We start from the raw sequence: 27,993 nt of genomic DNA, 5'->3' as shown, positions 1-27,993 counted from the left end.
GGGACAAGCTCTACAACCCTGAGAGGCTGTCTGACACGGCAGTACACCTGGCTGTACTATGTTGACACTAGACCTGGTTACTGATCACCCCAGAATGGGCATATGGGCAAACATCTTGGATAACAAGACTGTAGAAAACTCTTCTGGCTTCTTTTTATGCCCAGGGCATTTTGTAGATCTACAGACCCTGAAGTAGAGGTCATATGTAAAGATCATTGGCCTGAATGGGGGAGAGAGAGAAAAATAACTTATGTTTTGCACTGTCTTGGCTTACTTTCCATTGTGACCAAAAGCAACTTGGAGAGGAAAAAGTTTATTTCATCTTACCTTACAACTCTCAGGTCATACTCCATCATCAAGAGACATCAGGGCAGGAACTCAAGGCAGGAGTTGAAGCAGAAGCCATGGAGGAGTGATGTTTACTGCTTTGCTCCTCATAGCTTGCTAAGCCTGTTTTTTGTTTGTTTGTTTGTTTTTGTTTTATTTTTTTATATATATAACATTCAGAACTACAAGCCTAGGGTTACCACTGGCCACAGTGGGCTGGCTGGTCCTCCCAAATCAATCATTAATCAAGAAAATGCTCCATATGCTTGCTAATCTATTTGAGTAATTTTCAAAACTGAGGTACTCTCTTCCAAAATGACTCTGTGTTATATAACATTGACTTAAAACTAACCAACACACACACTCATATGGAAAAATGAAGAGAATAAGATGATGACACTGCTATTCATGTTTAACAAGTACTTATGGCCATTTGCTTCAGATAGTTTCCTACTGAAGAGATAAAGTATTACAGATAATGATTGAAGATCCAGATTGACATGAAAGCAGACATCTTTAATTCCAGATCTTGGTAGGCAGAGGCAGGAAAAGCAGTTGTTCATGGCCAGCATAGGCTACCTAACATGTTCAAGGCCAGCCTGGGCTACATTCGACCTTACCTATAAAACAATGAATAGTCCCCCTTGGAGCCCTTCCCAGAATCATCTATCCAAGAGGTAATTATAATTTTGCAATGCATCCTGGGTATCGTTTCTTCTTCTCTGAGGTACTGTTTTTTTCTCTGGGGTACCATTTCTGAGGTATCATTTTTGGTACCTAGGATGCTATATCCCAAATTCCAGTTCAGTCCTCTATGTTTCATTCTGGAAGTTTAACACTTGTTATTTCTTCCCCTCTGGGTTCTCTAAGAACTGAGCCCAAGGATGAATTGCTAATAATTCACTTCATGACAATGAGTGCACAACAAATAAATCAACACGTACTTTCCTCAAGTTCCCTGGGCCTTTCTGGATCCTGAATTGTTCTGTGGCCCACTACCCCTCATGCGTACCATCGCAGTTTTAGGGGCTTCATACACCTATGACTAAGTGCTCTGATCTCTCTGCAGGTGTCAGCTCTGTCCAGCGCAGGAGGAACTGAGAACCTTATCCTTCTGGAGCAAGAGAAACACCGGCCACATGAGGTGGGCTCTGTGCAGTGGGCGGGCAGCACCTTCGGGCCCATGCAGAAGAGCCGACTGGGAGAACATGAATTTGAAGCACTCATGAGGATGCTGGACAACTTAGTGAGTGTCCTGGTGTGTCTGTCCTTCAGACCGTTCCATGGAGGCTGAGCCCACAGAACCAGACAGCTCAAAACACTAGGAACTACAAGAACTGCTTCTGTTTAGTTGGTGAAGGCCTCTGAGTTTGTGTTCACTTGAACAAGAGTTTTCTCTGTTACTCGCCTTCCCTCCCTCTGCTGAGTGCTGAGATATCCTCATGTCTGTCTGTGTTCTCCATGGGAAGTAGCAGTTCAGCCAAGTCAGAGTGGCTCTCCTCATACCCACAGCCCACCACTATCGTCCTCATATCCCATGCATCCTCTGGAGTTGATCCTGCTCCATCCCTCATGTCACAGCTTTAATACCAAGAGCCCATCATGCAGCCAGTTTCCTTATTCTAAGCAGTAACTATATTATTTTGTTGCAGTGAATGAATGAACCATTCCCATAAGGAATTAAATAGGATGGTTCATTAAAGGATACAAGCAGACAGCATCCCATTTCTAGGAGCTAATGACTGGGTTGATGAAAAATCAGAGGAGACATTTCAGGCACAAGAGGGAGGGGTACAGTGGGGAGCTGGGACTGTTTAAAGGGGTGAGAAATAAAACCTGTCTTCAGAACATTCCTATTTGGTTCACCTTCCTCACCCTCAAAGCCACTTGATTTTGTCATGTCAAGGCCATTGCAATAATTAGTACTTAACTTCCAACTTATTTTTCACCCCATTGCAAGGCTGATCGAGAGGGAGGCTTTATAATGACAAAGCATGCCTTTTGGGTAAGATGGCAACAGCTGTGTGCTGAATCATTGTCCCCAAAGACAGCACCAGGGCTGTATGGGGTGGCTTCCTACAGGAACCCTTTTAAAGCTTTGAGAAGGAGCAGATCCCATTTAAAATCTCAGAGAGGAGAGAAAGGAGGGTTCTAATGGAATCAGATAGATTTCACTATGAATGTTGATGAGGGGTTCTTGGAATGAGCAAGGAGTTTCAACCAACTCTATACAACCACCAAGCCGGGAACTACCATTCCAGGGCAATTTACTATCATAGCTGTTTTGACGTTATTTTAAAGTTAATATTGAAGGTAAGCATACAAAGTAATGGGTTTCCTCATGGTGTATTCATACATATGAATACATACATTGTTCTTGTTTCTCCCACCTTACTACTGTCCCCACCAATTGTCCCTCTAGTTGTTCCTCTTCCTTCCCCCAGTCCCACTTTTGCTTTCCTATGACATATATGCAGCACTCCCTCAAGACCTCCTCCTCACTCACTATCCCCTTTCCAGTCCTATTACCACACACACACTCACACAGGCACACAGACACATGGGCACATGGGTACGCATACATGTAAGTTTAAATCTAAGTTATTTTTATCTTAATGTTAGCTACTTTGAAAACTTTGCATGCTCAGGGTATATTTGGCATAGAATGAGTGCTATGGCATGATATGTTAGGCAGCAGCACTGCAAAATTATACATTTATTATTATTAATAGTATAGTAGTAGGAAGCAATACTACTTACAGATTCATCAAAATCATGAACATTAAGCAGGATCATTTTGTGTGTGTGTGTGTGTGTGTGTGTGTGTGTGTGTGTGTGTGTGTGTGTTCTGGAGATTAAATGCAGGGTTTCACATGTGCCAAGCAAGCATTCTACCACAGAGCTATACTTTAGCTCTTTTGTTTATGTTTAATTTTGGAGCTGATGATCACTAAATTACCTAGCTGGCTTTGAGCTTGCTCTGTAATCCAGGCAGGCCTTGAACTTGTCAAGTTCCTGCCTCAGTTTCCTGAGTGGCTGGAGTAACAAGCCTGAGGACCAGGCCCATCTCAGTTTTAAAGCCCTGTAACCTTAGCTTGGCTTCTCAGTTGTCTGGTGGGTATTCAGGGTTGAACTCAGTACAGGTGTGGACCTCTGACTCCACAACACCTGTTCTGATTCTGTCCTCTCAGGGCTACAGAACAGGCTACACATACCGCCACCCCTTTGTCCAAGAGAAAACCAAACACAAAAGTGAAGTGGAGATCCCAGCCACAGTCACAGCCTTCGTGTTTGAAGAGGATGGTGCCCCAGTCCCTGCCCTACGTCAGCATGCGCATAAGCAGCAGAAGGAGAAGACCCGCTGGCTTAACACACCCAACACCTACCTGCGGGTGAATGTGGCCGACGAGGTACAGAAGAACATGGGCAGTCCCAGGCCCAAGACCACGGTAAGAGGGGGAAGTCAGGCTGGGCTGGATAGGATGAGTTGTATTTGAAAGAAAGCAAGCTGTGCAATTTTCTTCCAGGTTCTTATGGGCTGTGTTCAGGCCCCAGAGCCCCTAACACCTCTTTCTTGCACCCTTGAATTGAGGTTTGGGGTTTGAGGGGCAGATTTCCCCAGAGTGTGACAAGGCTTCCATCAGCACAGATTTAAGAAAGACTGGGTTCTGTGTTTCACACCACAATCATGGAGGACTTTAGGAAACTCCTGTAGAGGTGTCCAACACTGGGCCTGGGGTCTGATACAAATCCAGGAGGAGAAGAGGTTGGGCATGTTTTGCCTTCCCTCTCCCCTTTTCCTCACTCAGACAGTCTCTATTTAATGTTTCCCTTCCTGTTTTTCACTGGTAAGTGTGCTATTTTGGGGGGGGGCATGTACATGGGTGCACATGTATGTGGCTCAAGCTTGATGTCTGGAATCATCTTCAATAGCTCCTTTATCTTATTCTTTAAGGATAAGCCTAGAGCTTGGTGCTATGGTTAAACTTATTTGCTCTGGGAATCCTGTCTCTGCCTTTCACGGCTGGAGTTATGGGTGGACCACTACACCCATCCAGGTTCCTGGGGATCCAAATTCATGTCCTTGCTCTTGAATGACAGGTGCTTTAACCATTGGGCCATCTCTCCAATCCCACTGTTTGATTTTTTTTTTTTTTTTTATTAACAAGAAAGTGACTACAGCCAGTCAGAATAGGTCTCCACCAGATGGGGATCTATTTACCTGGAACTGAAACCTAGTGGTGGCTACCCAAACTTCAGCCACTACTCTCTGATGTTTGTTATGGCCCACTGACCTTTCTCGAAACCTGGGTCATCTATCACTCATCTAGCTGGCTCTGACAGAGAGGCTTGCTGACTTTCCATGGTGGGTGGGAAACCCATTTGACTGTGGTCCCTCTCCTTACTCATCTGCCTTGTCTTGTCAGTGGATGAAAGCTGACGAAGTGGAAAAGCCCAGCAGTGGCATGCCCATACGGATCGAAAACCCAAACCAATTCGTGCCTCTCTACACTGACCCCCAAGAAGTGCTGGACATGAGGAACAAGGTGATTCTGCTCTTCTGTCTTGCTTTTCTGAAGGAATCTGGGGTCTCAGAAGCACAACCCAAGTTCCTGGATTGGGGGAACTCACCAGCACCCCTGATATGACACTGTATGGACTACATCCTAGGCTTGGTGCCTCATGCTGGACTTACAAGGTCCTGAGATCCTCTGTAATCACTTTATATAGCAGGACACTTGCTTCATACCATAATAGGTATGTCTGAAAGATGTGTCCACAGAGTGGCCTTTTATGAACTCAGAGTGGCTCGGGGTCAAGTATGGTGGCAGCTCTCAGGACGGGCAGCTTGTGTTAGAACAGAGAGGACATGCTGCTCACCATAGAGGACCTTGTCAGACCTCTCCCAGGCCTCACTAGACAACAGAGTGCCTACCCATGCTTTGACCCTTCTTCTCCCCCTTTCCACACAGATTCGAGAGCAAAACCGACAAGATATAAAGTCTGCAGGGCCTCAGTCCCAGCTCTTGGCCAGCGTCATCGCCGAGAAGAGCCGAAGCCCGGTACAGCAGAAACCACCCCCAACTGAGGGGGAAGCATATCTGTCTCCTGAGGCTGGGCAGTGGGACCCCTGAGTCCTCAGGCCTACTCACCCCATGATCTTAGGTGCCAGGCTCTTGCTGCATAGTGAAAGGCCACCATACAGGTGGCTGTGACATCAGGGAGGACAATATTGGCTCACTCCTGGATGCAACAGATAGAGAACAGCAATAGTAGCCCATCTGCTCATGGGAAGGTCTCTGGCTGGTCCCATGCCTCCCACCATTGGACTTCACGAGGTCCTCTCTCAGTATCTTTCAGTGTTCTGGTGACACTATTGTTTCTGACCTCTGGGTTTGATGTGGCATCATCTGGTCAGAGCTCCAGGGCACAGTGAAAGAGGTGCAGACAGGACTGTTGTACCTATGGGGTGGGAAGGGTAAGGAGTAGCCGTACAAATCTAGTTAGACTTAGAAAGCATGAAGTTACTGTTTCTGTGTTTGAGATGGGGTGGCATCTTGTCTAGGGCTTGGCAGCAGAGTGGCATTGCAATTCTGCCTGTGTAGGTGGCATCATGGCTGTTTGTGGCTGTTGCAAAAGGTATGATACTTTCCTAGACAATGATAGGTGGGAAGTCCAGGGCCCTTAACTCTCTGTTGAGTTCATTAATGCAATGTAATGGTTGCAGATTGGGCAGCAGCAGGCTATGCATTCACACATGCCTCCTTTCCATCCCTACTCAGCCAAGTCGTGAACTGTGAACACACCATAGGGTCAAGGTTAGAAATGGCCTCTGATCCCAGAGAGGTGAAAGGTCAACCCAGAGCAGGATTGTTCAAAGCAGTTCTGATCTTCTCAGCAAGGCTCTCATTAGAGTCTCTCCTGTCCCTTGGGATCTGTCTCAGACTCACTGTTGACTCTGAAACTCATTGTGAGTGAAGCCCATGGGTTCACCTCCCCTGAGGCTTTAGTCTATGCTCCTCCTCCACAGATAGCAAACAATGCCTTTGGTAGGTACAGTGAGGACACTGACTTAGGGAGAGGACAGTGGGGTCTGAAGTTCAGTCCTCCCCTTTAGCAAGAGGGACCAGATGATTCTTGGAGCTTTTAAGTGTCTGGTTAGCCAGATCTCAGAGTCAGGGACTCCGCCAAGATGCAAAACACAAGTTCTGTGTTTTGGGCCTCAGGAACAGGCAGCCAGAGAAGGATCTGGCCTCTTGGTCTCTGTAACTCCAGCACTCACTGCTTGAACTGAGAATGTAGTAGCCTGTGTCTTGCTGTTTTAATGCTGTGTACTGTGGCTTGCACTGCTATTGGGGGACAGGAAGGGGCAGCGGGGGAGGGGCCTGGCATGCTGTTTGCTTTAGCCAATGCTATGCTTGCTAGACTTTGACTGACTCTGGGCAACCGAATGTATGCACAGTCATGGCTTGGAAGTGTCCATAGATGGGATTGCAATAAAGGTGTGTCTTTTGCTTGGGAGCATCTTTTGATTTCATTTCAAGGGCAAAGGGTGGACCCTATATTCACCAGGACAGTTTCAAGGTCTAAATGTGGGGAGGATATAGCAATGGGGACAATGAATGAACTCTACCCCAAGGCCCTAAGCTTGGTTCCAAGGAGCTACATGTCCTTTCCCTAGCAAGACAGCTGACTGCCACCTGAGTGTGAGAGAAGTTCCAGGTTGGGCCCTAGCACAGTGGTCACAGAGCAATACACACTCTGGTTAACTTTCAGTCTACAGAAAGCCAGCTGGTGTCCAAGGGTGATGCAGATACCAAAGACGAATCAGAGGAGACCGTGCCCAATCCCTTCAGCCAACTCACCGACCAGGAGCTGGAAGAGTACAAGAAGGAGGTGGAAAGGAAGAAACAAGAACAGGAAGGTAACCCTGTGTGTGCCATAGCTGCAGGACCTGCCAGCCTAGGGAGAGAGCTCAGGCTCTTCACTAGGATCTGCAGTCCCGGTGAGGACCTTCTTGCCCCATCACCAAATAGCACTATTAGAAAATCAATATGACCCACCATCTCACAGCTCCATGGGATGTCACCTTCGTGACATCACTGACCCTCCTCCACTGGATATGGAGGAGTTAATACCTATAAAATACTTGGAATTGTGCCTTTGAGGCACAAGGTCAGTAGGCAACAGGTTGGTGTTAGCTGTAATGAGATAGGTGTGATAGTCATATAAAGTCTGGAGTGTGTCTATCACCCTGGTAGCCAGGATTCTATGAGCTACCTTGCTTCAGAGTCTGGAGTCCAGCCAGTCCCTCTTCGTTGAAACTTCTGGTGTCTTGACTTGCTGGGTCATGATTTTGTTCCCTTCTGGGCTAGCCTGAACAAAGTCATCTATGGCACAGGCTCTACCTCAAATCCCTCTTTGGCTATAAAGGCACCCTCTCACTTGTTCACCCTCCCACTCTGCCCAAAAGAGCTGTCTCTCCTCCTTGCTTGAAGAACAGCTGGGGCCTGAAATCCACTTAGACACAGGTATAATTTACCAAGAGTTGGGGTCCTCTACCAGCATTACTTCTCACCCAGGGTTAAACATCTTTTCAAGTACTGCTTCCTGCTTTGCTTGGAGTTCAAATGTGCCTGTTTGAAAAAAATAGAGAAATGTACTAGGGATTGTTTGGAAGGAAGATATGAATTAGCTGAGTTAGCTAGCAAGCTAGCAACTATGAAGAAGCTTGGGTATTCCTAAGGAGAGCCAATGGCTATTGGAGGCTCTGCTTCCCCCGGGGATGTGTCCATGGCGATCCTTTTCAGCAATACCTGCAGAGCCAGGTGCTGATCTGGCACATGGCAGTCTCTTGCCACCTTCCTTCCTCACAGCACAGGCAGCCATGGGGTAGACAAGGTGACTCTGACTGCCCCCTTTTAGCCTCCCTAGGAAGAAGCAGGGGTAAATCTGAGCTAAGGAGAGTCCAGTAATTCTCCAGCCAGAAGTGACTGGTAGAAAAGCACTGGGTTTCATGCTCGCCCTGCCCCTCTTATCTCTTTGTGACTTCTGTGCTAAGGTGGGTCTCTGTTATTTTCAGGGGTGAAGGACATAGACACAGGAGAGCCTGGCTCACCTGTAAAGTTCACACCTGCATCTCCAGTGCAGAGCCAAACAAAAGCAGGGACCAAGAGTCCGGCAGTTTCTCCTTCCAAGGCTTCAGAGGGTGAGTGGGGCTGAGCAGGCTTCAAAAGACACTTGTGTTGGGGAGCAGGTGTTCTTTACACTGTAGAGAATGGTTGTTAGTTGCTAAGGGTTTGTCAGGGGAGGGTGGCCTCACTCCCATGGGAAATATTTCCTCTCAAACAGTTCTAGGCTTTCTGGACAAGATTCAGTTTCTCTTACCAGTGAACTTTGCTGATGCAGCCAAAGCCTTCCATGTAGAGATAAAAGACTAACCCACACCCTCACCATCCCCAGCTGGCCAGTTGTGCCATCTGGTTCTCAGGTGCTGGTGTGGGGAAGGGTCTCTCTAAAATGAAGGCACTGCTCTGTCAGGTCTGAGATGGGGCCTGAAACTCTGGATTTCCTGGGGGGGGGGGCATGATCTGATGGTATCACTCTCCATCTTGACTGAGCATTGGGACCCCCTGGTTCTGTGGCCTGGAGCCCACCCTCAGCATTTCTCCAGGGCACTCTAAAATGTGAACCAGCTAAAAACCATGCCATTAGAGAGACATGAGTTTAGGCAATAGAATTCCAAGCCCCCAAAAACCTGTTAATTTTTGTAGTTCAGAGACCTACTCCATGTCTCAGTCAAATGCTTTCCCTTGCTACAGTTCTGCTGTGTCTAGAGGGAGTGTTGATGATAGCATACTTTGAAGGAATAAGGGAATAACTTGAACATAGGTTCAACTATGATTAAAGTATGCATGGTAATAATGATGTTGTGGTCCCTTGCCACCTCTATGATGCTATACTAGGTCCCCTGAGAAACTCTACCAGAGAGGGCCACCCAAAGAACAGCCTCTGCTGGGCTGCCAGGATCTCCTTCCTAGGTGATGGGTCACATGTGTGATTCTGGTAGCACCTCCAACCTGAGCTTCCTCTCCAAGCCAACAATTGCCTTGCATATAGACCCACCTCACTGGAGAAGAGCCATCTGCTTGAGGCCAGAGCCCCAAGTGGATGTCCCTCCCTCCTCTCCATTGGCTGAATGTGTTCATTGTGTCTCATCGTGGTGTGTTGTCAACTTGTCCACAATGTCTTCCTTTCTCTTCTCATTTGTGCCTTCATTAAAGGACTTTCCTCCAAGTCTGAATACTTGTCTCTGTAGTAAGTATAGAGAGGCCACTTCCTAACTCACCTGTCACTTGAAACAGAGAGGGAGGAGCTTTTCAAAAGAAATCTGTTTCCCCTCTAAGGTTTTCTTCTTGCATCTCACCGTCCCGCCTTTGGAAAGTTTCTCAGATATAAAATCCATGACCAATTCCACCTGTGCTGCATTGACTAGGGTTCCTGTAAGGGATGTGGGTGCGTGCACACACACACACACACACACACACACACACACACACACACACCTGTGCTGCATAGACTAAGCTTCCTATAAGGGACATGGGCACACACATACACATACCTGTGCTGCATGGACTAGGCTTCCTGTAAGAAACATGGGTACATGCATACAGAGAGAGAGAGAGAATGAAAGAAAGGAAAGAAGGAAGGGAGAGAAAGCCAGGTAGTGGTGGCAACATGCCTTTAATCCCAGCACTCAGGAGGCAGATGCAGATGAATCTCTGTGAGTTCAAGATCATCTTGGTCTACAAGAACTAGTTCCAAGTTCCAGAACAAGTTCCAAAGCCACAGAGAAACCCTGTCTCAAAAAGAGAGAGAGAGACAAGAGAAAGAGATAACAAGTCCTATGAGGAGGATAGGGGGCTGCAGGAGAGTGTCATGGTCATCAGGAATTACTAATTGGCCCTTTGGCACCTCTAAGGAGCATCTACTAGAACTCTGAGCAGAGCCTGAATTCTCTCAGGGCCTCAGATGCCACCTAGATATGTGCAGAGGACCTGGCTTATGACTGTCCATTAGCACATGTGTGCAGTCTGCAGGAAGGAAATTCAGGGAGAGCCTGAGAGGGCTCATGGCACAAGGGGACAAATCCTGAGATTCCTGTCAGCTCCTGAGAGGAATAGAAAACAGGGAGAGTGAGGAGGGATGGAAAGAGCCATCCACCTACCACTGGGTATCATACTCTCTGTGACAAGAGTTCGAGTTCCGGTTCTCTCTGAACCAAATCTACCCCTTTCATAGGGCCCACTGCACTTCACTTGTAAAACAACAAAAGTTACAATTTTCTCTAAAGATTTTTTTATGTGCCACAGACAGCTAGAAGCATGGCTACCTTGACACAATGTGATGCATGTGTGAGTTGCAGTGTGGTGGGGGTGGGTGGCCTGGACCAGCTCCTTGCAGCAGGCAGGATGGACTCCCTCACTGTAGCTATTTCCCACATGTGTCTAATCCATTAGATGAAGGATGACTGTTTCCAACCCTCTGTCACTGTGCTCCCTGGTCCTCTCCTATTGAGTCTCCATAATACCAATCCTCACCTATGTTCCAGAATCTGAATCCCTCACCATCAGCCTCTCTAACATGTCTCTTCCTCCACATCTGCTCACCATGATACTTCTTTCTCTTTGACCAGACCCTAAGCAATGTGATCCATACTGAGTGCAGCCTCCAGGGGATACTCAGGGCGATGGACTGAGCAACAAAGAAATTGCTCCTGTTTCATGCCATATGTTCACAGATGAATCCATTATTTCAAATAAGCCACTCAAAACATTTCAGAGGGTTGGGGAAATGGCACAATGGATACAAGTGCTTGCTGCAGCAGAAACATGAAATCCAACAAGGCATGGCAGGCCCTGTAATCCCAGAACTCCATAGACAAAGGCAGAAGAACCTCAAGAACAAACTAGCTAGCTGCTCTAGCCAATTGGTGAGCTCTGGGTTCAATTGAGAGACCCTGACTCAATAAATAAAATGGAGGTCCATCAAGGAAGACATCTGACATCAGCCATGGGCCTCCAAGGGTGAGAGTGAGTGTGTGTCTGGAGACAATGAGCAATTTTGCAGTGTGCTCACATGAATCCATTTTTATTAAGGACTGTGCTCCTTGAATTGTGAGAACTTACTAGTCCTTGATGTTGTTGGCCTCCAAGACTTGGGCAGGTTAGCTCTGTAGCATCAGATCTCTGTCCAATTATGGTCCATAGTGAGCTAGCTCTCCTGTGCATTGGCTAGAGTTGACTAGGTTTAGCTCAATGGCTCTTCAGCCCTGTGAGAGATCAGCCAAGACCACACACAATCAGCTATGAGCATGACTAGGCCAGGACTTCCAAGGTAGTGTACACACATGGCTGGTGCCTTTGTGAGGCCAGGAAGAATCAGAGTTCAGTGAGGATGCTGCAGTGGCTGAATTGGCTTCTGTCTCTGTGCCTCCCTCTCACTCTTCCTAACCTCCACATTTCCACTGGTGTCGTTGGACTTTATTCATGATGACCTATGTATCCCAAAGCTATTAGGCAGAAGTTTCTAGACCTTCCATCTTTGGCCTAAGCCCAACTCTGCAACACTTCCCTGCATTCTGGTTGCTACCAGAAGCCATGGAGCCAGCAGGGGCTATAGGAACCTATCAATATCAAGAGGCTCTGCAAGGTAGAGCCTGAGCTATCCCGCATGCCAACAGAATATTCAGCACTTGGAGGAACTTTGAGTCTCAGCTGAGGTGCGCCAACAAAAGTATATCCTGAACCCAAATGTCCCACTGTGCAGCCATGCTCTTTTTATGTCAAAATAGCCTGGTGACTTAGAGAGGTGGGTGGGGATGTGATGTGGATCAAGGGTAGAGCCCTTGCCTAACATGTATGGGGCAAACACACACACACACACACACACACACACACACACACACACGGTGACCCACTGTCTGCTTTGGGCCCTAACAAGGAGAAAGACCAGCAGTCATGTGTCTGACCCAAAGTGTCTGTCCCATGTGTCTGACCCATGTGTCTGACCCATGTGTCTGTCCAGGCCATCCCCTTGTCTCCCTTGCTGTTGCTGTCTAAGTGGCATGCCAGGCCAGCAGTCATGTGTCTGAGCATGTTCCTGAAGAAGCCAGATCTCCTCCATGGAACCTGCATCTGGCCTCACACAGTAAAAGGTTCAACCATATTGTTGCTGATAAAGTTTGTGTTCTGACAGCATATGACAATGTAAAATGAGCATACAACATTGGAGTTAGATGAAGACCAAGCATAAAAAGCAAATCTATTGTATAAGGTTAAGTTTTTGGACACAAAGGAGAGGGGCTTTCCCCAGATTGTAGAGCCTGGGTGACAGGTCAAAGGATCCACAGTGGGTAAGAACAAGTCAAAGATGGAGGAGAAACAAGAGAGAGCACTTTGTCCCAACAGATGTATGGCATTGAGGTACACTGCCATGGGAATACACATGGAGGTGAGGAGACCAGAGCTCACGCTGCAGTAGTCAGGGCTGTAGTTCAGGCTTCAGTCTGGAAAGTGGGATGAATAGAAGGCAGCAGCCAGTCTCTACTACTAAAAGGGATCCCACACTCAGGCAGATCTGGAAAGAACTTTGGCATGCCAGATTGAGAAGGAACAAAAGTCCTCACTGTAAGATCTTGCCAGGTTGTTGAGCCAGCCTGATCTGACTGCACCAAGCTCACCCAATCCACACAAATTATAGTCTCAAGTCACTCTGCAGTGTGAACTCTAGAGTATTTTTCTTACGTACTTCTGCAGCATGGCTTTACCTTCCTCTGTTTCTTACATTCCCATATAGCAGACCATAGGCCAATCCTTTTGATGGTGATGCTCACACTCAAAATTATTCATGATCCCATCATACACACACATCCACATATACGTACATACATAGTCTATACCACACTCAAATGCTCACCTCTCACACACCACCCCACTGTGCTCACAGACACAGTCAACTTATACACATACCAGCAGGCCTCTCAGCCCATAGATGGGAAGGAAGCACGTGGAAGCAGAAGCCAGGACCTGTAACTCTCCCATTCTAAGTTGTAAAATGGGAAGGAGGGAATCAGGCAGTCTTTCAATCACTTTCTACATTTCAATGTCTGTGGCATTATAGTTCCCCTCTTTACACAGGAGTTTCAAATTCAGCATAGTTGGGGAGAAGGGACAGCAGAGAACTTTAGTGCCTGGGGTCTAAGCACGATGCCCTTGAGTATGGAGCCTGGTGAACCTGGCAGCCACTAGAATGAAAGGACCACCTTGGGCTGTCGATTCTATTATGGAAATGCTAGGTCCTTACTGGTTCTCCTCTCTGCCACCTGGAAAGACACTGGTTCCCTAAGTTCCTTGCTGCTGTGTAGGTATAAAGACCTGTCATCATCATGTTTTGATTGGTACAACTGGGCCATTTCTCACAATGCTTCCACTGAGACAGCCAGAACATGCAGCCCACAGCCTCTCTCCTCCCTTGGGCTTGCCTCCTCATTCTCATTTGGTGCCTGAATTCAGTGCTTGTCCAGAAACCAATATGTGTTTCAATATGTAGACAAGAACCTAGAGTAACACCTGCCCAGGCTATGTTCCCCAAGGCAGGGGGTGTGAGATGAGAGCTCCAGCCCTCTGTTCCAGGATCCTTGCTCCCACTCCATTCCAGCCTACCCATCCACCCCTGGCTCCAGACCTCCCCTACAAGTGGTTCTGTTGACCTCTTGAACATTCACCTTCATGAAATCTTATAGCTGGGTCTTCTGGTCTTTTCCTAGATGCCAAGAAGAAAGAAGACAGCAAAGCCACCATGGAGCCTGAGCCAGTGAAACCGGAAGGGGTAGTGGTGAATGGGAAGGAAGAGGAGCCAAGTGCAGAAGAGATCCTCAGCAAAGGACTGGGCCAGATGACCACCAATGCTGACACTGATGGTGACAGCTACAAGGACAAAACTGAGTCAGTTACCAGTGGCCCCTTGTCCCCAGAGGGTTCACCCTCCAAGTCACCCTCCAAAAAGAAAAAGAAATTCCGAACCCCCTCCTTCCTGAAGAAGAGCAAGAAGAAGGAGAAAGTGGAATCCTGATTGGTGGCTCCTGCTGTATCCCTGCCCTCCTTCCCTGCCCTTCTCCCAACTCTGCCCCTGGAGCATAGGGCCAATGAGGTATAGAGAAGGACCTGGGATCGCACTCAGAGGGGGGCTTAAAGCCAGCCTTCCCAGAGAAAACAGGTATCTTGCCCACAGTCGCAGTTAGTTGGTGGCAGGGCCTGCCCTAGATTTGAGCTTCCTGACTACCATGGTCATGCTCTATCCTCTGTTCAACACTGCCTAGTCCTAGGCTGCCTTTGTTAGGACACCACCTGCCAGCCTGAGCCCAGGGCAGGAAGGCCAAGCACCAGGCATGGTCACAAATGCTCACAGGCTAAGACTTCCTCTGAATGAGGTCCATCTCTTCCCAGGAATCCTGCCTCTTGCTGATGGAGCTGTCTCCACAGCAAGAAGCCGTGCTTCTCTCTTCCATTTTGGGTCCCTTCCCCTGTTCAAAGTAACTAGGCAAGCTGACCTGTTCCCCTTCCCCCCAATAGAAGTTAATCTTTGATCCCCAGGCTGATGGCTTAGCTTGTACTTTTCCAAACACTAATCCTAAGCTTTCGACATAGAACCCATTGAGTGATGGATGGAAGAACCCCAAGAACCAACAGATAGAGGGCAAGCCAAGTCAGCTTAATGAGTGGACAGGGGCCATAAATTTAAGAGCCTAGGATCCTGGCCTGTCTGTATTATGCATTTCAGGCTGCAAAATTAAGCCCAACAGTAGCAAAAGAAAAGGTCTCATGCTCAGGATAGAAATTCGAGGACATCTAAATTTTGTGCTGGAGTTGAGTTTTGCAAGGAGGGTCAAATGCCACTTTGGCTTTGCCAAAGGTGTCCTTTGGCCTTCCCACATGCCCTGACAGAGCCCTTACCCATAGACCAGAACATCTTACTCTTGGCACCTTGACCTTAGCTCTTTGGGTCCCCACTCTGAGTCACAGAAGGTCCAGCATATGACAGTCAATAATGAGTCTTTCTGGGTTATTTCTCACCAAGTTCCAGAGACATGCCTGGCATTCCCAACCTCATCACTGTCTTGCATCCTGGACTTGGTGATAGGCACAGCTATTATAGTAAATGCCCACATTTTTCCATATCTTCCCAAGGAGAAGTGTTGGCTAATAATGAACACTTCTGGCTCTAAGACAATCCATCTTCCCTAAAGCACAGCATCTTCAAAGAGCATTTCTCTTCTTTGTCCAGATTATTGTAAAGGTATTTTTGAATTTTCTTGACTCACCATCATTTTTCACTTTGCACACTTGCTGTCTACAGACACCATACAGGCTTTACCCTCTGTCCTCTCAGTGTCCCATTCCTCCCTTTTTGTGGTAAGAAAACTGAACCCCATCAGGGATAAATGACTTGCTGAGCAAGAGCTCAGGCTGGGTTTGAACCCAGGTAAGTCTGAGCCAAGTGCTGGCTCTTCCCAGCTGTGGTGAATGGACAGTGGCTTTGCCCCATTAGCCATTTCTGCACCTGGTCTTGGCTGTGTGGTGTTAGCACTTGGGATGAATTTAAAGAGGTCACCTGTTGTCACCCTAAGTGATGCAGTCACCGCCTGGTGACCATGGGTAGTGGTAAGACCTATGTCTCTGACAATGTAGAGCTGAACCCTCTGGCTGCAACGAGAGAGCCCCCACACTTGTCTTGAGCAGATCTGTGGCTTCTGCCCAGGCCCTGTTTTTGCTCTGCTTCCTAGTTGGGTCTAATCTAATGACAGACAACCCAATGCCCCTGTGTGTGAATGCTCAGAAACTTCTACAGGAGATGCTTTCTTAGAAATAAGATTTCACACCCATATTCTCTTAATAGTCAGATGGAAAAAATAAAAAAAGATGAGAGGTGTCAACCCTGCCTAGGTGTGTGTGAGCTCAGGATGAAGTCTGTTGCCGCTGCCCAACATGCTCCCTTTGTTACCTTTATGACAGTGAGGCTTGCTTAGGATAAAGTGTCAGAACTTTGCTGGAGTGTCATCTTTGGAGTCAAGGCCCTGAGTTCAGCTCATACTGTTCAGAAAACACTCATCTGTGAACATGTGAGACATGTAGACAAGTTATAGAACAGGCAAGCCAGGACAACAATGACTGGCCATCCAGTCTTCCTGGGGCTGGGCATAGGGAAGCCTTCTGGAAAACTGATGGCTGAATCAGATTTTAAAAACAGAGAGGAACTTCCCTGGAGCAGGGGGAGGGGGCATACTCCACAAACTGTCCTGCAGAGCCAGATAGTATTGTCAGAGCATTATGTAAAAGGTGACAGAAATGGTTTACATTCCAGGTGGGCAAGGCTGTGTCATAAGAAGACTTGTAGACAGGGTGGGAGATCTGTTCATTAGGGTAGAATCATAAATAAAAGTATGTTGTAGAGCCATTTTGGTGGTTAAGTGGAGAGAGTGTGGGTAAGGCTGCTGGCTCATCCTGTGCTGTGTTCTCTCCCACTGTACCAGTAAGTTTCTAGCTTAAAATTCCTCTCATGGGATTCTTGGGATAAAAACACCTGAAGAAGTTTTCAAGAGCTAATAACACTGGGTTCGCAGCCTCAGGCCCTGTTTTGCTTTGCAATGAAATGATGGGAGAAGTATAAAGATATTTTGTCTATTCCCTTCTTCCCTTGTACATAAAGGATGTGATGTGCACAACTCTGAGGACTGCAGAGATGGCTGTACAGCCCAGATAGGGCATTTTCTCTGGCTTTCAAGTAAAAGTCCATGGTCCAACTAATGAGGAGGGGTGTTTGCAAATTCAGAGTTTACCAGCCATTGGCCTCCTTTTCACTGAGCCACTGTAATTGCTGCCAAGAAGGGTAGTGGTGCTACTGTGGGACCAACTGATTGGAAAATTGAAGCAGCTTCTTGACCTGTTCCCACACACAGGTGCCCAGAAGTAGGACAGAGAGAGGCAATCCTGGTCCCTGTGATGTCACATGCTGGAAGTGGTTGTGATCTGTGAGGGCTACCTGTTTTGTGTGCCCATTCCCCAACCCGGGGTTGGGAGAACCTACCCAGAGATGCCCTGCACTCTAGCCTGTATCTGAGCTTCTTATCAGCTGAGTTGAGGTCTTCTCCCTCTTAAGTCATGGAAAGAGCCAGGTGCCACTTCCTAATGAGTGTGAAGTCCTTGTTCTGTGGACAGGGGATGAGGGACACTGCTCTAAGCCACCCAATCATGGAGACCATGCCTGAACCTAACCCCTATAGATTAACAATGTGGCAAGATGGCAGGCATCTGACCTTGTGGTAACAGGGCCACTGCTCCTTTGAGGTGAGCAGAAATGCTGTAATGGGTTTGAAAGAACCATTTGCCCCAGAGTGAAAAAGGTTAGATCTACATTTGCTTAGGGACAGGACATGCCCTATGTAGGCCACTGTGCCAGGCCTAAGTGTGAATTCATAAGTGTGAATTTTATGTCTTAATTCTAGGCCAAATGTAATTAGTTCTTGACAGCTGAATAGGACTATTGAAACTTTCACCCCTTGTTTATTTTACACATGTGGTCCCACAAATACCCTTCGCTCTTCGCATAGAACAATCCACTGTGGCCAGAGAGGCTATGGGGCCTCTTACAACATTTCTTGTCACTAAGCCCAATTGAACTTTTCCATGGCCCCATGTTGTAATTCAGAAAATCTGAGAACTGAGTGGAATGCCAGATATCTGCTCTTTGCTCCCATGGACAGGACAGGGCACATCACAGCTTAATAGGACATCATGCCTGTTCCATGTGTGGTTTGAAACAGGTGATTTAATGTGAGAAGAAAGGTCCAGAGGCCACTGAAGTTCTCAAAACACGGTCATTTACTTTCTATGCACACATCCTCTTTCTCCAATGTGAAGAGGCACCTACAGAGCCCTATCTAACTAGGAGGTGGTACTCATCTATTCCCAAGGCTCCTGACCCCCTTCTGCTAGGGGGTCTCTGGGGATTTCACACAGTGGAATAGCCTGCAGGGGACAAACCATCTTCCATCAACGTTGCATGGCAGTGCCCTAGTGGGCTTCTTTTCACAGGGATAATTAGCAAGACTCAGTATTTGGGTGTCCCTGGAAAGTATGGAAATCATGCCCTGCCTCATTCACATATGGCTATTAGTTTTTTTCCAGATTGACTTTTGTGCCAGCTGTCTTCAAGACAGAGGAGACTCATGGTGCTGGGAGGGGCTCAGGTGCAGGCTAGCCTGAGAAGGGTCCTCAGCTGCTTCCTCACCCTCTCTGTCCCAAGCACCTGAGTGAGGCTGGACCCTGAGTATACTTCCCTTGTCTCTTGGGTAGAGATGACATCACCAGAATTCAAGGAATATTGAGAAGGACCTAAGCTCTTCTCTTTGGCAAACCAGCCTGTGGCCCCTTTAACATGAATAGGGATGGCAGCTGGACCTAAACCAGGGGGTCTCACTTGGGAAACATCACAGACCCTTACATGATGTCAGTAAGGTTGGGGAAGCTTCAGACCCTCATTTCAATGCCACCTTGTGTCTGTGGGTCTTACTGTATTAGTGACTCATACCACAAAATTCCCTGTCTGTAAATTCCTTGAACTGCTAAGGGTGATGAGTCCCAGGATCCTCCCTCTCCTAGAAGAGATTGGACAGAAGGAGGCACCTAGCAGGACCCATGGGGTGCAGGGTGGCAGGAACCCAGGCTGGCCAGGGAGTATGGTGTCTTGTATGCAATGATGTGGGTAGTGTTGGTGAAATGTCTGTCGGACAATCATCACATGAAAGTTATAACTTACTGTCTTCCCTTGTACATAGGCTGTGTGTATTGGACTTTTCCTAGTACTGTGAGGCTTTGAAGAGGGATTCAGTGTAATACTCTGTGCTGTGACATGTTGCCCTCCCCCCCCCCCACCACCGAGATCACACATCGTTCCCACAAATGGTTCTGCCTTTCTGTATGCTAACACATTGAGCCACTGATGAGCAGTTGGATGGTTAGGCTTATGGGTTTTATTTTGCAATATATATATATATATATATATATATATATATATATATATATATTGCTTTATATGGTTTTCTGTTTGAATCTATGAGCAACAAAGCTTCCCTTTGATTTCCATGAGATCTTTCTAAAGGCCTTTTTCTGCTTTGGTATCTGACTGTGTTTGGGGTGGATTCTGCCCATGGTTTCTGTGTGTATGCTGTTATTTCACCTGCAGATCTTACCCTAGTAAACCAGATGTGCTTGGCTTCCACTCTGTCTGCTACTCGGGGCTCTGGTTCTTGGGGAGGTGGAAGTCAGGAAGGGGGCCCATGTGTAGAAATATGAATCACACAGGGAACTTTAACCTTTTTTACATGTAGAAAGCTGAACACAGATATTGCTAAGTTCTGATGTGGGAGGGGAAGCCATGAAACAGTCCTCTGAGCAAGAGAAACTGGGTGGGGCCGACACAGTTGCAAAGGCTGCTTTGCAGCAGATAAGACAGGAGCAGTCAAGATGGCTGGCCCTGCATTTGCAGGTGTGGAGACCAGTGTGGAGGCAGATGTTAGACCAGCAGCAGAGAGCTAGAAAGAGAAGCCATTTGAGCTTGGGGTGGAGAGTAGAAGAGGGAAAGCTCCTTTTGTCCTCTCCTACCTCTGTACAAAAATAAGAAGAGGGACTGGAGAGATGTCTCAGTCAGTAAAGTGTTCACTTCCCAGCACCTACATAAAAAATAAGGTATGGCTGGCTGTGTCTGTTAACCCTAGCATTGGGAAGAAGGAGATAGATTTCTGGGGCTAGCTGGCCAGCCAGTCTAACTGAATTCGTGAGCTCCAGATTCAGTGAGAGACAGTGTCTTAAAAATAGGTAGAAAGTAATTGATGAATATGCCTGATGTCAACCTCCAAATAAACACATGCCCCCCCACACACACACATGAACCCCACACAACACCAGAGGAGTGTGGGGGCCACCTAACCCTTACTGAGCATCCACATACACAGGCCAGGTCTACCTGAGTGTATCATGTAGAGCATCTGGTTTTAGCCCTGTAAGCCTGAGGCCAATTATACAGCTCCTTACTCTACAGATGAGGACCAGGTTCTGAAAATGGGGACTTTCAAGGCTTCAGGTTCACACTTGGTAAAGCCCAGACACAAACAGAAGCCTTGCCCTTCCATGGTCCCAAGACCCCAGACCATGCTCCACAAAAGATGCTTCTGCCCTCAGCCCAGGCCTCTGCTCCAGGCAGGTCCCACACCAGCACCCACAGCACAGCCAGAGTCCCATCTTCCTGTTCCCATCTGAGCATACTGAGCCTCCCCTCCACTGGATCCTATGAACCCGAGAGCAAGGACACCCAGGCCCTCTCCCGCTCCAAAGTTGTCAAGTACACCTATGCTGAAATCACTCTGAGCAGGTAGAACACGTGCCCATTTCTGTTCCTGTAGCTATTCCCATTGATTAGGTCAACCATCATTGTGCCACTCCACTTTGGTATGGCTTAAGGGTGACCACAGAGCTAGGGAGATAGGTGATTAAGAGCACTTGCTCCTCCTTCAGTGGACTCAGATTTGGGTCCTAGCATCAACATCAGGTAGCTCACAATTGCCTGTAACTCCAGCTCCACGGAATCTGATGCCCTCTTCTGGCCTCTGTGGGTACCTGCATTCATGTGCATGTACCTACACACACATGATTTTATAAGAATAAAATATTTAAAGATGGTGATAGGACCTGCTTCCTCCTCATGTTTCCCCTGAAGTTGCTAGATGAATGCAGAAAGGGAAGCAGTGCCCCCTGCTTTCTAGAAATATGAAAAGTGAAGGCTGCCTTCAGTGCAAGTGGGGAGCTGGGGTCTACAGCCATCTTACTGCAACCTTTGATTAAGATATCTAACATTTTTAAAAGCAGGATGAGGAAAACATAAGCTAAGTCTAAACATGGTCCCATGGACACCTAAGAACACCTGCCACTGGGACACAAGTGAATGAAAAATCAGTATAAATAACCCAGCAATTAAACCAAGTTAGTGAGCAATTAAATATATAATCTAAGTCTAATGTCTCATTCGCAAACCAAATGTAAGCATTTAAAAAATACTTATTGAAATAAGCAAAAATAATAAATTGGAGGAGAATAAAGGTAAAACACACCAAATGTGTCATTTTTTTTATGATTTTTAAATGGTTAGAAGAGCAAATGGGTTAATTCGCCTCAATCTATATACTTAGGAGGCACAAACATTGAGTCCATGATAATTATTAACTTAGAGGTGACATAAAAATTTAAAGATGATCTTTTCTAAAAGGTAATATAGCTACCAAACTATAAAACATAAAAATAGCTGTGAAAAATGAATGAGGGTGCTGGGGAAATGGTTCACTTGGTAAAGTGTCTCCAGTGCTGGGAGGTAGAACAGAACCCTCTTGTCTTCATGAGCAGCCTCGCTGAGTCCATGAGCTTCCAACTCAGTGAGACCTAGTCTCAAAAATAAAGATGGAGAGCGATGGAAGAAGGCACCCAGTGTGAACTGCTGGACTTCTTGCATACACATGTGTATATACCATACACACACACACACACACACACACACTCACACACACACAGCAACAACCCCCCCCCCGTGTGTGCAAGAGAACAAAGAAGATAGGGGCCATTTCTTGTTGGAAACAAAGCCAGGAAGAAGAGTGGAGTGACACCCTTAAAGCACTGGAAACAAACTACAAACCTAGAGGGATATAAGCTCTCTCAGAAATAAAGGAGAGGCAGGGCTCAGTGGGAAGAGGCTCCTGCCTCCAAGACTGATGAATTGAGTTCTATTCCTGGAACCCACAGGGCAGGAGGAGAGAACAGACTCCTACAAGTTGTCCGACTTCCACATGTGCACTGTGGTACTCCCACCCATAAACAAATGCAAAAAAGAAAGTTAATGTTTTTTAATGAAGATAAAATAAATGGGAATGTGAAGAAAATGAAGAAATCATAACTTTAAAGGAGAGGTTTTATGCCTCATTACTCCCACACCAAGTAGATAAAATTTACATATATATGCACACACACACTCGGGGGGGGGGGGGTATGAATATAGCAGGTTCAATTAATGTAACAATAAAAACATATTGGTTTAATAGATGCAAATAGCCTGTAAGAAGAATATGAATTCCTTTCAAATGGCTGTGTGGTAGTTATTAAAAAAAAAAAAAAAAAAAAAAAAAGGAAGGACCAGACATAGACACCAGATAGAACCACTTTAACCACTTGGTGGACCACCAGTTCGCTCAATTCACTGCCACTACCCAAAATGCCCACCAGATGGCAGAAGTTCCTCACTTTTCCTGGTGTTTGTTTCCAGCTAAGCTGTCCTGTAGCTTCCCTCTTTTCTCACTAGCAAAATTTCTAACTGAAAACAATGAGCTTCCTCACTCATCTAAGAACTCAGAACAGACCTAACATCACAAACTACCTGGGTAAAGACTGGGTACAGACAGGAGCCAGGGCTCCAGAGCCATCCATGGTATGGGGTGAGCCCTAAGGTCATAAGAGTCCTGCTTTTGCTTTCTTATCTGTACAATGAGGAAATACCTGGGGTAATCAGACCACAGGAACCTGGGGCAGAGACCCCCATTTCTGCCCAAAGCCCTGGGGAGAGGCCTGGTCACCCTCTGAGAGTTTCTGTGAAGGCATGACCACATGCTTGCATGGGAAATGTTTTGTCATACAGAGGGAAGAAGACAGTGTCCCCTGCCCTAGCTGGTATAAGCCAAACAAATCAGCTGAAAAAAGATCAATGTCTGTTGCTTAAATTGATCTACACATACCAGGAGTCACTACAATGACAGCAAGGGCAACAGTGGACCTAGATGCTGGTCACAATCTCCATGGCAAGCCATCTAGCTCTCCTCTCTGAGGCTGAGGAACTAGCACAGGTAGGGAACAATGCTGGACCCCTTCTGGTGCTCCTCCTTGGAAAGCCACAGAAGGACTCATCACATCACCCAGGACGACCCAGCTCTCTGGTCCACTTTCTTTCCCACAGATTGCATTTAGGAAGCTACTTCTGGTGGTATATGGGAAGGCCCCTGCATCCTGTTGGTCGGCCATGTCCCAACACTGTGGCTGCTTCTGGGAGTCTGTTGGAGATCAGTGTGGCAGTTTTCCTCTCTCCCACTATGGGAAGTAGTGTTTGCTGGCATGGTCTCTTGCTCTGGGCCTGTGGACTTGCTGCCCTGTCTGTGACTATCACCTAGAGTCCCCCTCCCCACTTACCTAGGAATACAGACAGAATTGGGTTTCTTCTTTTTCTTCCTTTTTTCCTTACTTTACCTCTCCTTTTTTGTTTCTTTGATTGTTTTGTTTGTCTTATTTTTGGTTTTTTCAAGACAGGGTTTCTCTGTATTGCCTTGGAGTCTGTCCTGGAACTAGCTCTGTAGAACAGGCTAGCCTCGAACTCAGAAATCTGCCTGCCTCTGCCTCCTGAGTGCCAGGATTAAAGGTGTGCACCACCACACCAAGGCACCCCCACACCCAGTTCCTTTACTTCTTTATTTATTCTTGAGTCAAGCCCTCACTGTGTGGCCCTACCTGGCCTTGAACATGCAGTAACCCCTGCCTCTTCTGCCTCCCAAGAACCGTGATCAAAGGCACATTGCACCACACCCAATCTTGGCCCTAGCACGACAAGGGTGGGGCTTGTACTGAACAGCCTCAGAGTAGTAGAGCAGAAGAGCTGGGGGACACCCACTATCCCTCCTCCCATCTTCAGGCAAGGTACAGAGATGTCTGTAGCTCAGGCTCCTCACCCTCATCCCTGCTCCTAACTTCTGTAGGTTCCCAACCTTTTGGGATAAAGAAGGGGCAAAGTGGGTGTGTTCACAAATCCTGGTGTGCCTGCTTTCATGCGAGAGCCTTCCTGCATTCAGCTACTCAGTGCCATTGTCTCAGACATTGTACATGATGTGTGTGGGGTGGGGCAGCTCAGGGAAAGGCTGAGGGAGCTCTGGAGTCAAGCTGTCTGGGTTCAAGTCCCAGAACTGTCATTTACTGGCTATGTGGCCACTCTCTGTCCTCCCTGTAAAACAAAGCTAACAGTGGTGTTCCATCTCACCGGACACATGAGCTTGAAGAACACAGTGGGACAGGAAATACATTAGCTATTGTTATTATCACCACAAGCATCCCTGGTGTATATCAACAAGGACTTAAAAGAAAAAAAAAAAAAAAAAAGGAGTCCGGGAGCCCTGCTGAGAATTGAAAATCACCTGTTCAAGCCTGGCCCTGACTCTGCACATTAAACACTTTAAAAAAAAAAAAAAAAAAAAAAAAAAAAAAGTGTGCTTTCCATCTTCAATTCTCACTAGCTACACAGAATATCCTATAGACAGTAATTTGTCTTGCAGAAAATTGATATAATAGTTGAAATTAACAGTGAATGGGGAAAACTTTGCTACTGTGTTTGGGAAAACATCCACATCCTTCTAGGACACACTGCACTGCCTCCAGGGGGTGCATTCACCCACCAATCCAGAAATGCCCCCAAAGGACTGCTTATTTTCACACATCTCTCCCGTGACATGCCTCCCAAGGATGTCTTTGGATCTGTCCTTAACTGCCCAGCCAGCCCCACCTGCTGGGCTCAGGGCACCATGCTGGGTTCCTAACACCCTGTATTTCTATGACTCATGCATCTACCTTTAGCCTGATCCTTCAGTGCAACATAGTCTCTATGGACCTGTCTCTTCCAAGTGACCTTGGAGGAGTGAGGAAGACCCAGGAACAAGCTTATTCACAGATTACAGCCCATTTTTTCAATATCAAACTTTTCATTCCATCTCCCCTTATCCCCCACCCCTATCCCATCCCACCCCCACCTGAATAACATTCCTCAAGCCCTTGGGAGGAACAGCAAGCAACACACAGCAGAATAATATTTTTAAGATGGCTGTGGGGCGTTCAAAAGGAACAAGATAGCATTTTAATCTAGAACTATCTATGTTGTTCAAGTCCCCAGAAATCTTGACTAAGCCTTGTGTAAGCACCAGTGACCAGGAAATGGGGCCCATGGTATCACAGCCTGTGGGCTGTCAGGGAAGGGACAGGCCTCCAGAAACAGGAATTTTGCCTCCCCCTCTCTACTTCTGTGTGAGTAAACTCTCCGAGGGTCTCCTGCAATCTGTGGCATTTGATCTTCTTACTCAGCTAGGAGCCCTGACTAACAGACTGCAGGCCAACCCTCCCTCCCAGCTCACAACACCCATCATCAGACCTGCAAAATGGTGCACAATCCTCCTGAAGCAGATGTAGCTCTCACACCACATCTTCGCCTACCAGCACCTCACAAGGCACTAGCTATTACCACTTACTCCATTTATCAAAGAGATTTATTTTGATTTATGTGAGTACTCATGGTACATATGTGTCAGTGAGTTCCTAGCAGCATCTGCCTTTCCCTATGAGGCAGGGTCTCTCTGAACATCAGCTAGGCTGAAAACCAGTGAGCCCAGTCATCTTCCTGCCCCACTCAGGTCTGGGATCCAGGCTTTTGAGAGGATTCCCAGCTTACTACATAGCTGCTAGGATTCAAACCCTAATCCTCATGATGGCAGATCAAGAGCTCTTAAGTGTTGAGCCCTTTCTTCAGCCCTTATTCTCCAATTTAAAAAATGGTATTGCACCATCTTTATGCGGGGGTAGAAGGAACACACGCATGCCTTGGTGCATGTATGGAGATCAGAGGACAAGTTGCTGGAGATGGTTCTCCTTCCACCAGGTGGGTCCTTGGGAAAGATATAAGGTTTGGAGGCAAAGTGCCTTTACCAGAGGGCCATCTTGCAAGCCCAAGTTCTGTCATTTTTAACACAGTGAATCCAGGCTCACGCACTGATTCAAGAACCACACTGACAGGGTTGAAGCTGGACCCTATGGAACTCCTGGCTCAGGGACAGTGCTGGCTTCTAGGGAACTGAGGTGTCCTTCTAGGGTGGCAAGCATGGGTTCCTCTCCTTCAGGGTAGAGGGTTAATTAGTGTGTTAGAAGATTCCAGATGTTTAGATGAGAGGAGTGCAGTCTGTCATTACATGCCTTCTTCTTATCAAAGCTTTTGAAGCTTATTTTTGTAGGATATGATGGTTGGTCCTGATGTCTGGCCAAGGTGGCTGTCCTCACCCTGGGTAGCCCTTGTGCTTCCCATGTAGACTTCCCTCCAGGTAGCAGAGGGGTCTCTGGGAGGAAGCCAGCTGTCTACACCCATTCTGAGAAGTTAGTGTGAGCTGGCTAGACTCCTCCCCACTCTCCTTGGGAAAGACTGTCTTGGGTGCCTCTCATGTATCACTCCTTGAGAATGAAGACTCCCAGGCAAGATGACACCAGTTATCACACAGGTGTGGACCATTGTTTTTTGAAGAAGTGGTGTATCTGGTCACAACCAAGGAAACAATGGTCGTTGGTGGGGAGGCGGGCTCAAGACAAACTTCTTCCTCAAAATTACAGGGCAGAGTGAGTCATTAAAGAGTGATTCACAATGATCCCATGGCCTTAAAAATAAATACACAGGGCCAGCATGACCTCCTGCTCTTATGCCCAAATGTCTCTGGGCATAAAATACTACTAATAACAATAATAATAAATAAAGCATGTTGCCACCCAAAAGACTGCATCATCTAAACAGTGAAAACACTGTCTCTTTCTTGCATGGCAGGAAAGACATCCCCGACTCTGGGCTCCTATCTCTGAGTCACTATGGGCAGGGTAGGTCACCACAGCAAGGGAAGGGGAACCAGACATTGGATTTCAGGAAAAGTCAGGCCCAACCTATCAACATCAGGTGAGCAACTCAGGCCAATGGTAGCCCCCAGACTTCTAACCATGGCTGGGAACTCTGAGGTACCAAGGAGGTTGATGGGCAAGAAAAGCTCACAAACACAGAGTCTTCTCAGGGTAATGAGTGTGGCTGAATGCACTCTGACTCTTTCAGAGGCTGGATGAATGTTGTTACCTGGAATGTTCCTCTCAGAGATGGGTGGATGTTGCTACCCAGAATGCACTCCGGCTCTGTGATCTCAAAAGTGGGATGGACATTGCACCCAAAATGCCCTTGACCATGTCTTCACAAAGTGGAATGCAGTCCAATGCCCAGAATTCTCTGCATTCTGTCAGTGCTTATGAGAAGATGAATAAGATACTCAGATTCCAGGGAGGACTTTCTTGAATATTTTCCATGCTGCCTTTAGCTGAATTTAAAATCCTATCTTTCACTCACCATGTATCATTTATTCCATTCACTTAACTCTCAATATCTGTTTTTTGAAGACCTTAATTTTTTATATGTGTAAGTGCAGGTGTGGGCAGAGGCCAGCAGAGAGCGTTTGATTCTCCAGAACTGGAGTTACAGGCCATTGTAAGCCACGGAGACCTGGGTGCTAGGAACAGAACTTGGGTCCTCTGTATCTCTGTAGCCCTGATGTCTAATTTTTAAGAGCCTCTTCTGAATTGCAGATCGACCTCCCTGGCAGTCATACTGAGTCCTCTCCTTAGGACCCAGCTGGGAGACACAGCTTCAAGAAACTGGGTGGAGGTCTCTGTAAAGAGCCTCCTGCCTGGA

The 27,993-nt window shown here is 47.0% G+C and overlaps 1 protein-coding gene across 1 annotated transcript in view; it reads left to right on the top strand.

The window, feature by feature from the left end:
• Window positions 1–14,972, top strand: part of Add2 (adducin 2) — an 80,772-nt gene extending 65,800 nt beyond the window's left edge. The window contains exons 10-16 of the mRNA XM_051175018.1: window positions 1,397–1,573; window positions 3,519–3,776; window positions 4,755–4,874; window positions 5,301–5,390; window positions 7,105–7,252; window positions 8,411–8,536; window positions 14,156–14,972. Coding sequence (XP_051030975.1) covers window positions 1,397–1,573; window positions 3,519–3,776; window positions 4,755–4,874; window positions 5,301–5,390; window positions 7,105–7,252; window positions 8,411–8,536; window positions 14,156–14,460 — 1,224 coding nt within the window. The 3' untranslated portion in view covers window positions 14,461–14,972. The remainder of the gene's footprint in view (window positions 1–1,396; window positions 1,574–3,518; window positions 3,777–4,754; window positions 4,875–5,300; window positions 5,391–7,104; window positions 7,253–8,410; window positions 8,537–14,155) is intronic.
• The last annotated feature ends 13,021 nt before the right edge of the window (window positions 14,973–27,993 follow it).

Source organism: Phodopus roborovskii, unplaced genomic scaffold (genome assembly GCF_943737965.1).
Source record: "Phodopus roborovskii unplaced genomic scaffold, PHOROB, whole genome shotgun sequence".
In the NCBI taxonomy this organism is placed as follows: domain Eukaryota; kingdom Metazoa; phylum Chordata; class Mammalia; order Rodentia; family Cricetidae; genus Phodopus; species Phodopus roborovskii.
The sequence above is the reverse complement of the archived record's forward strand: the minus strand, read 5'-3'. Positions and strand labels throughout refer to the sequence as shown.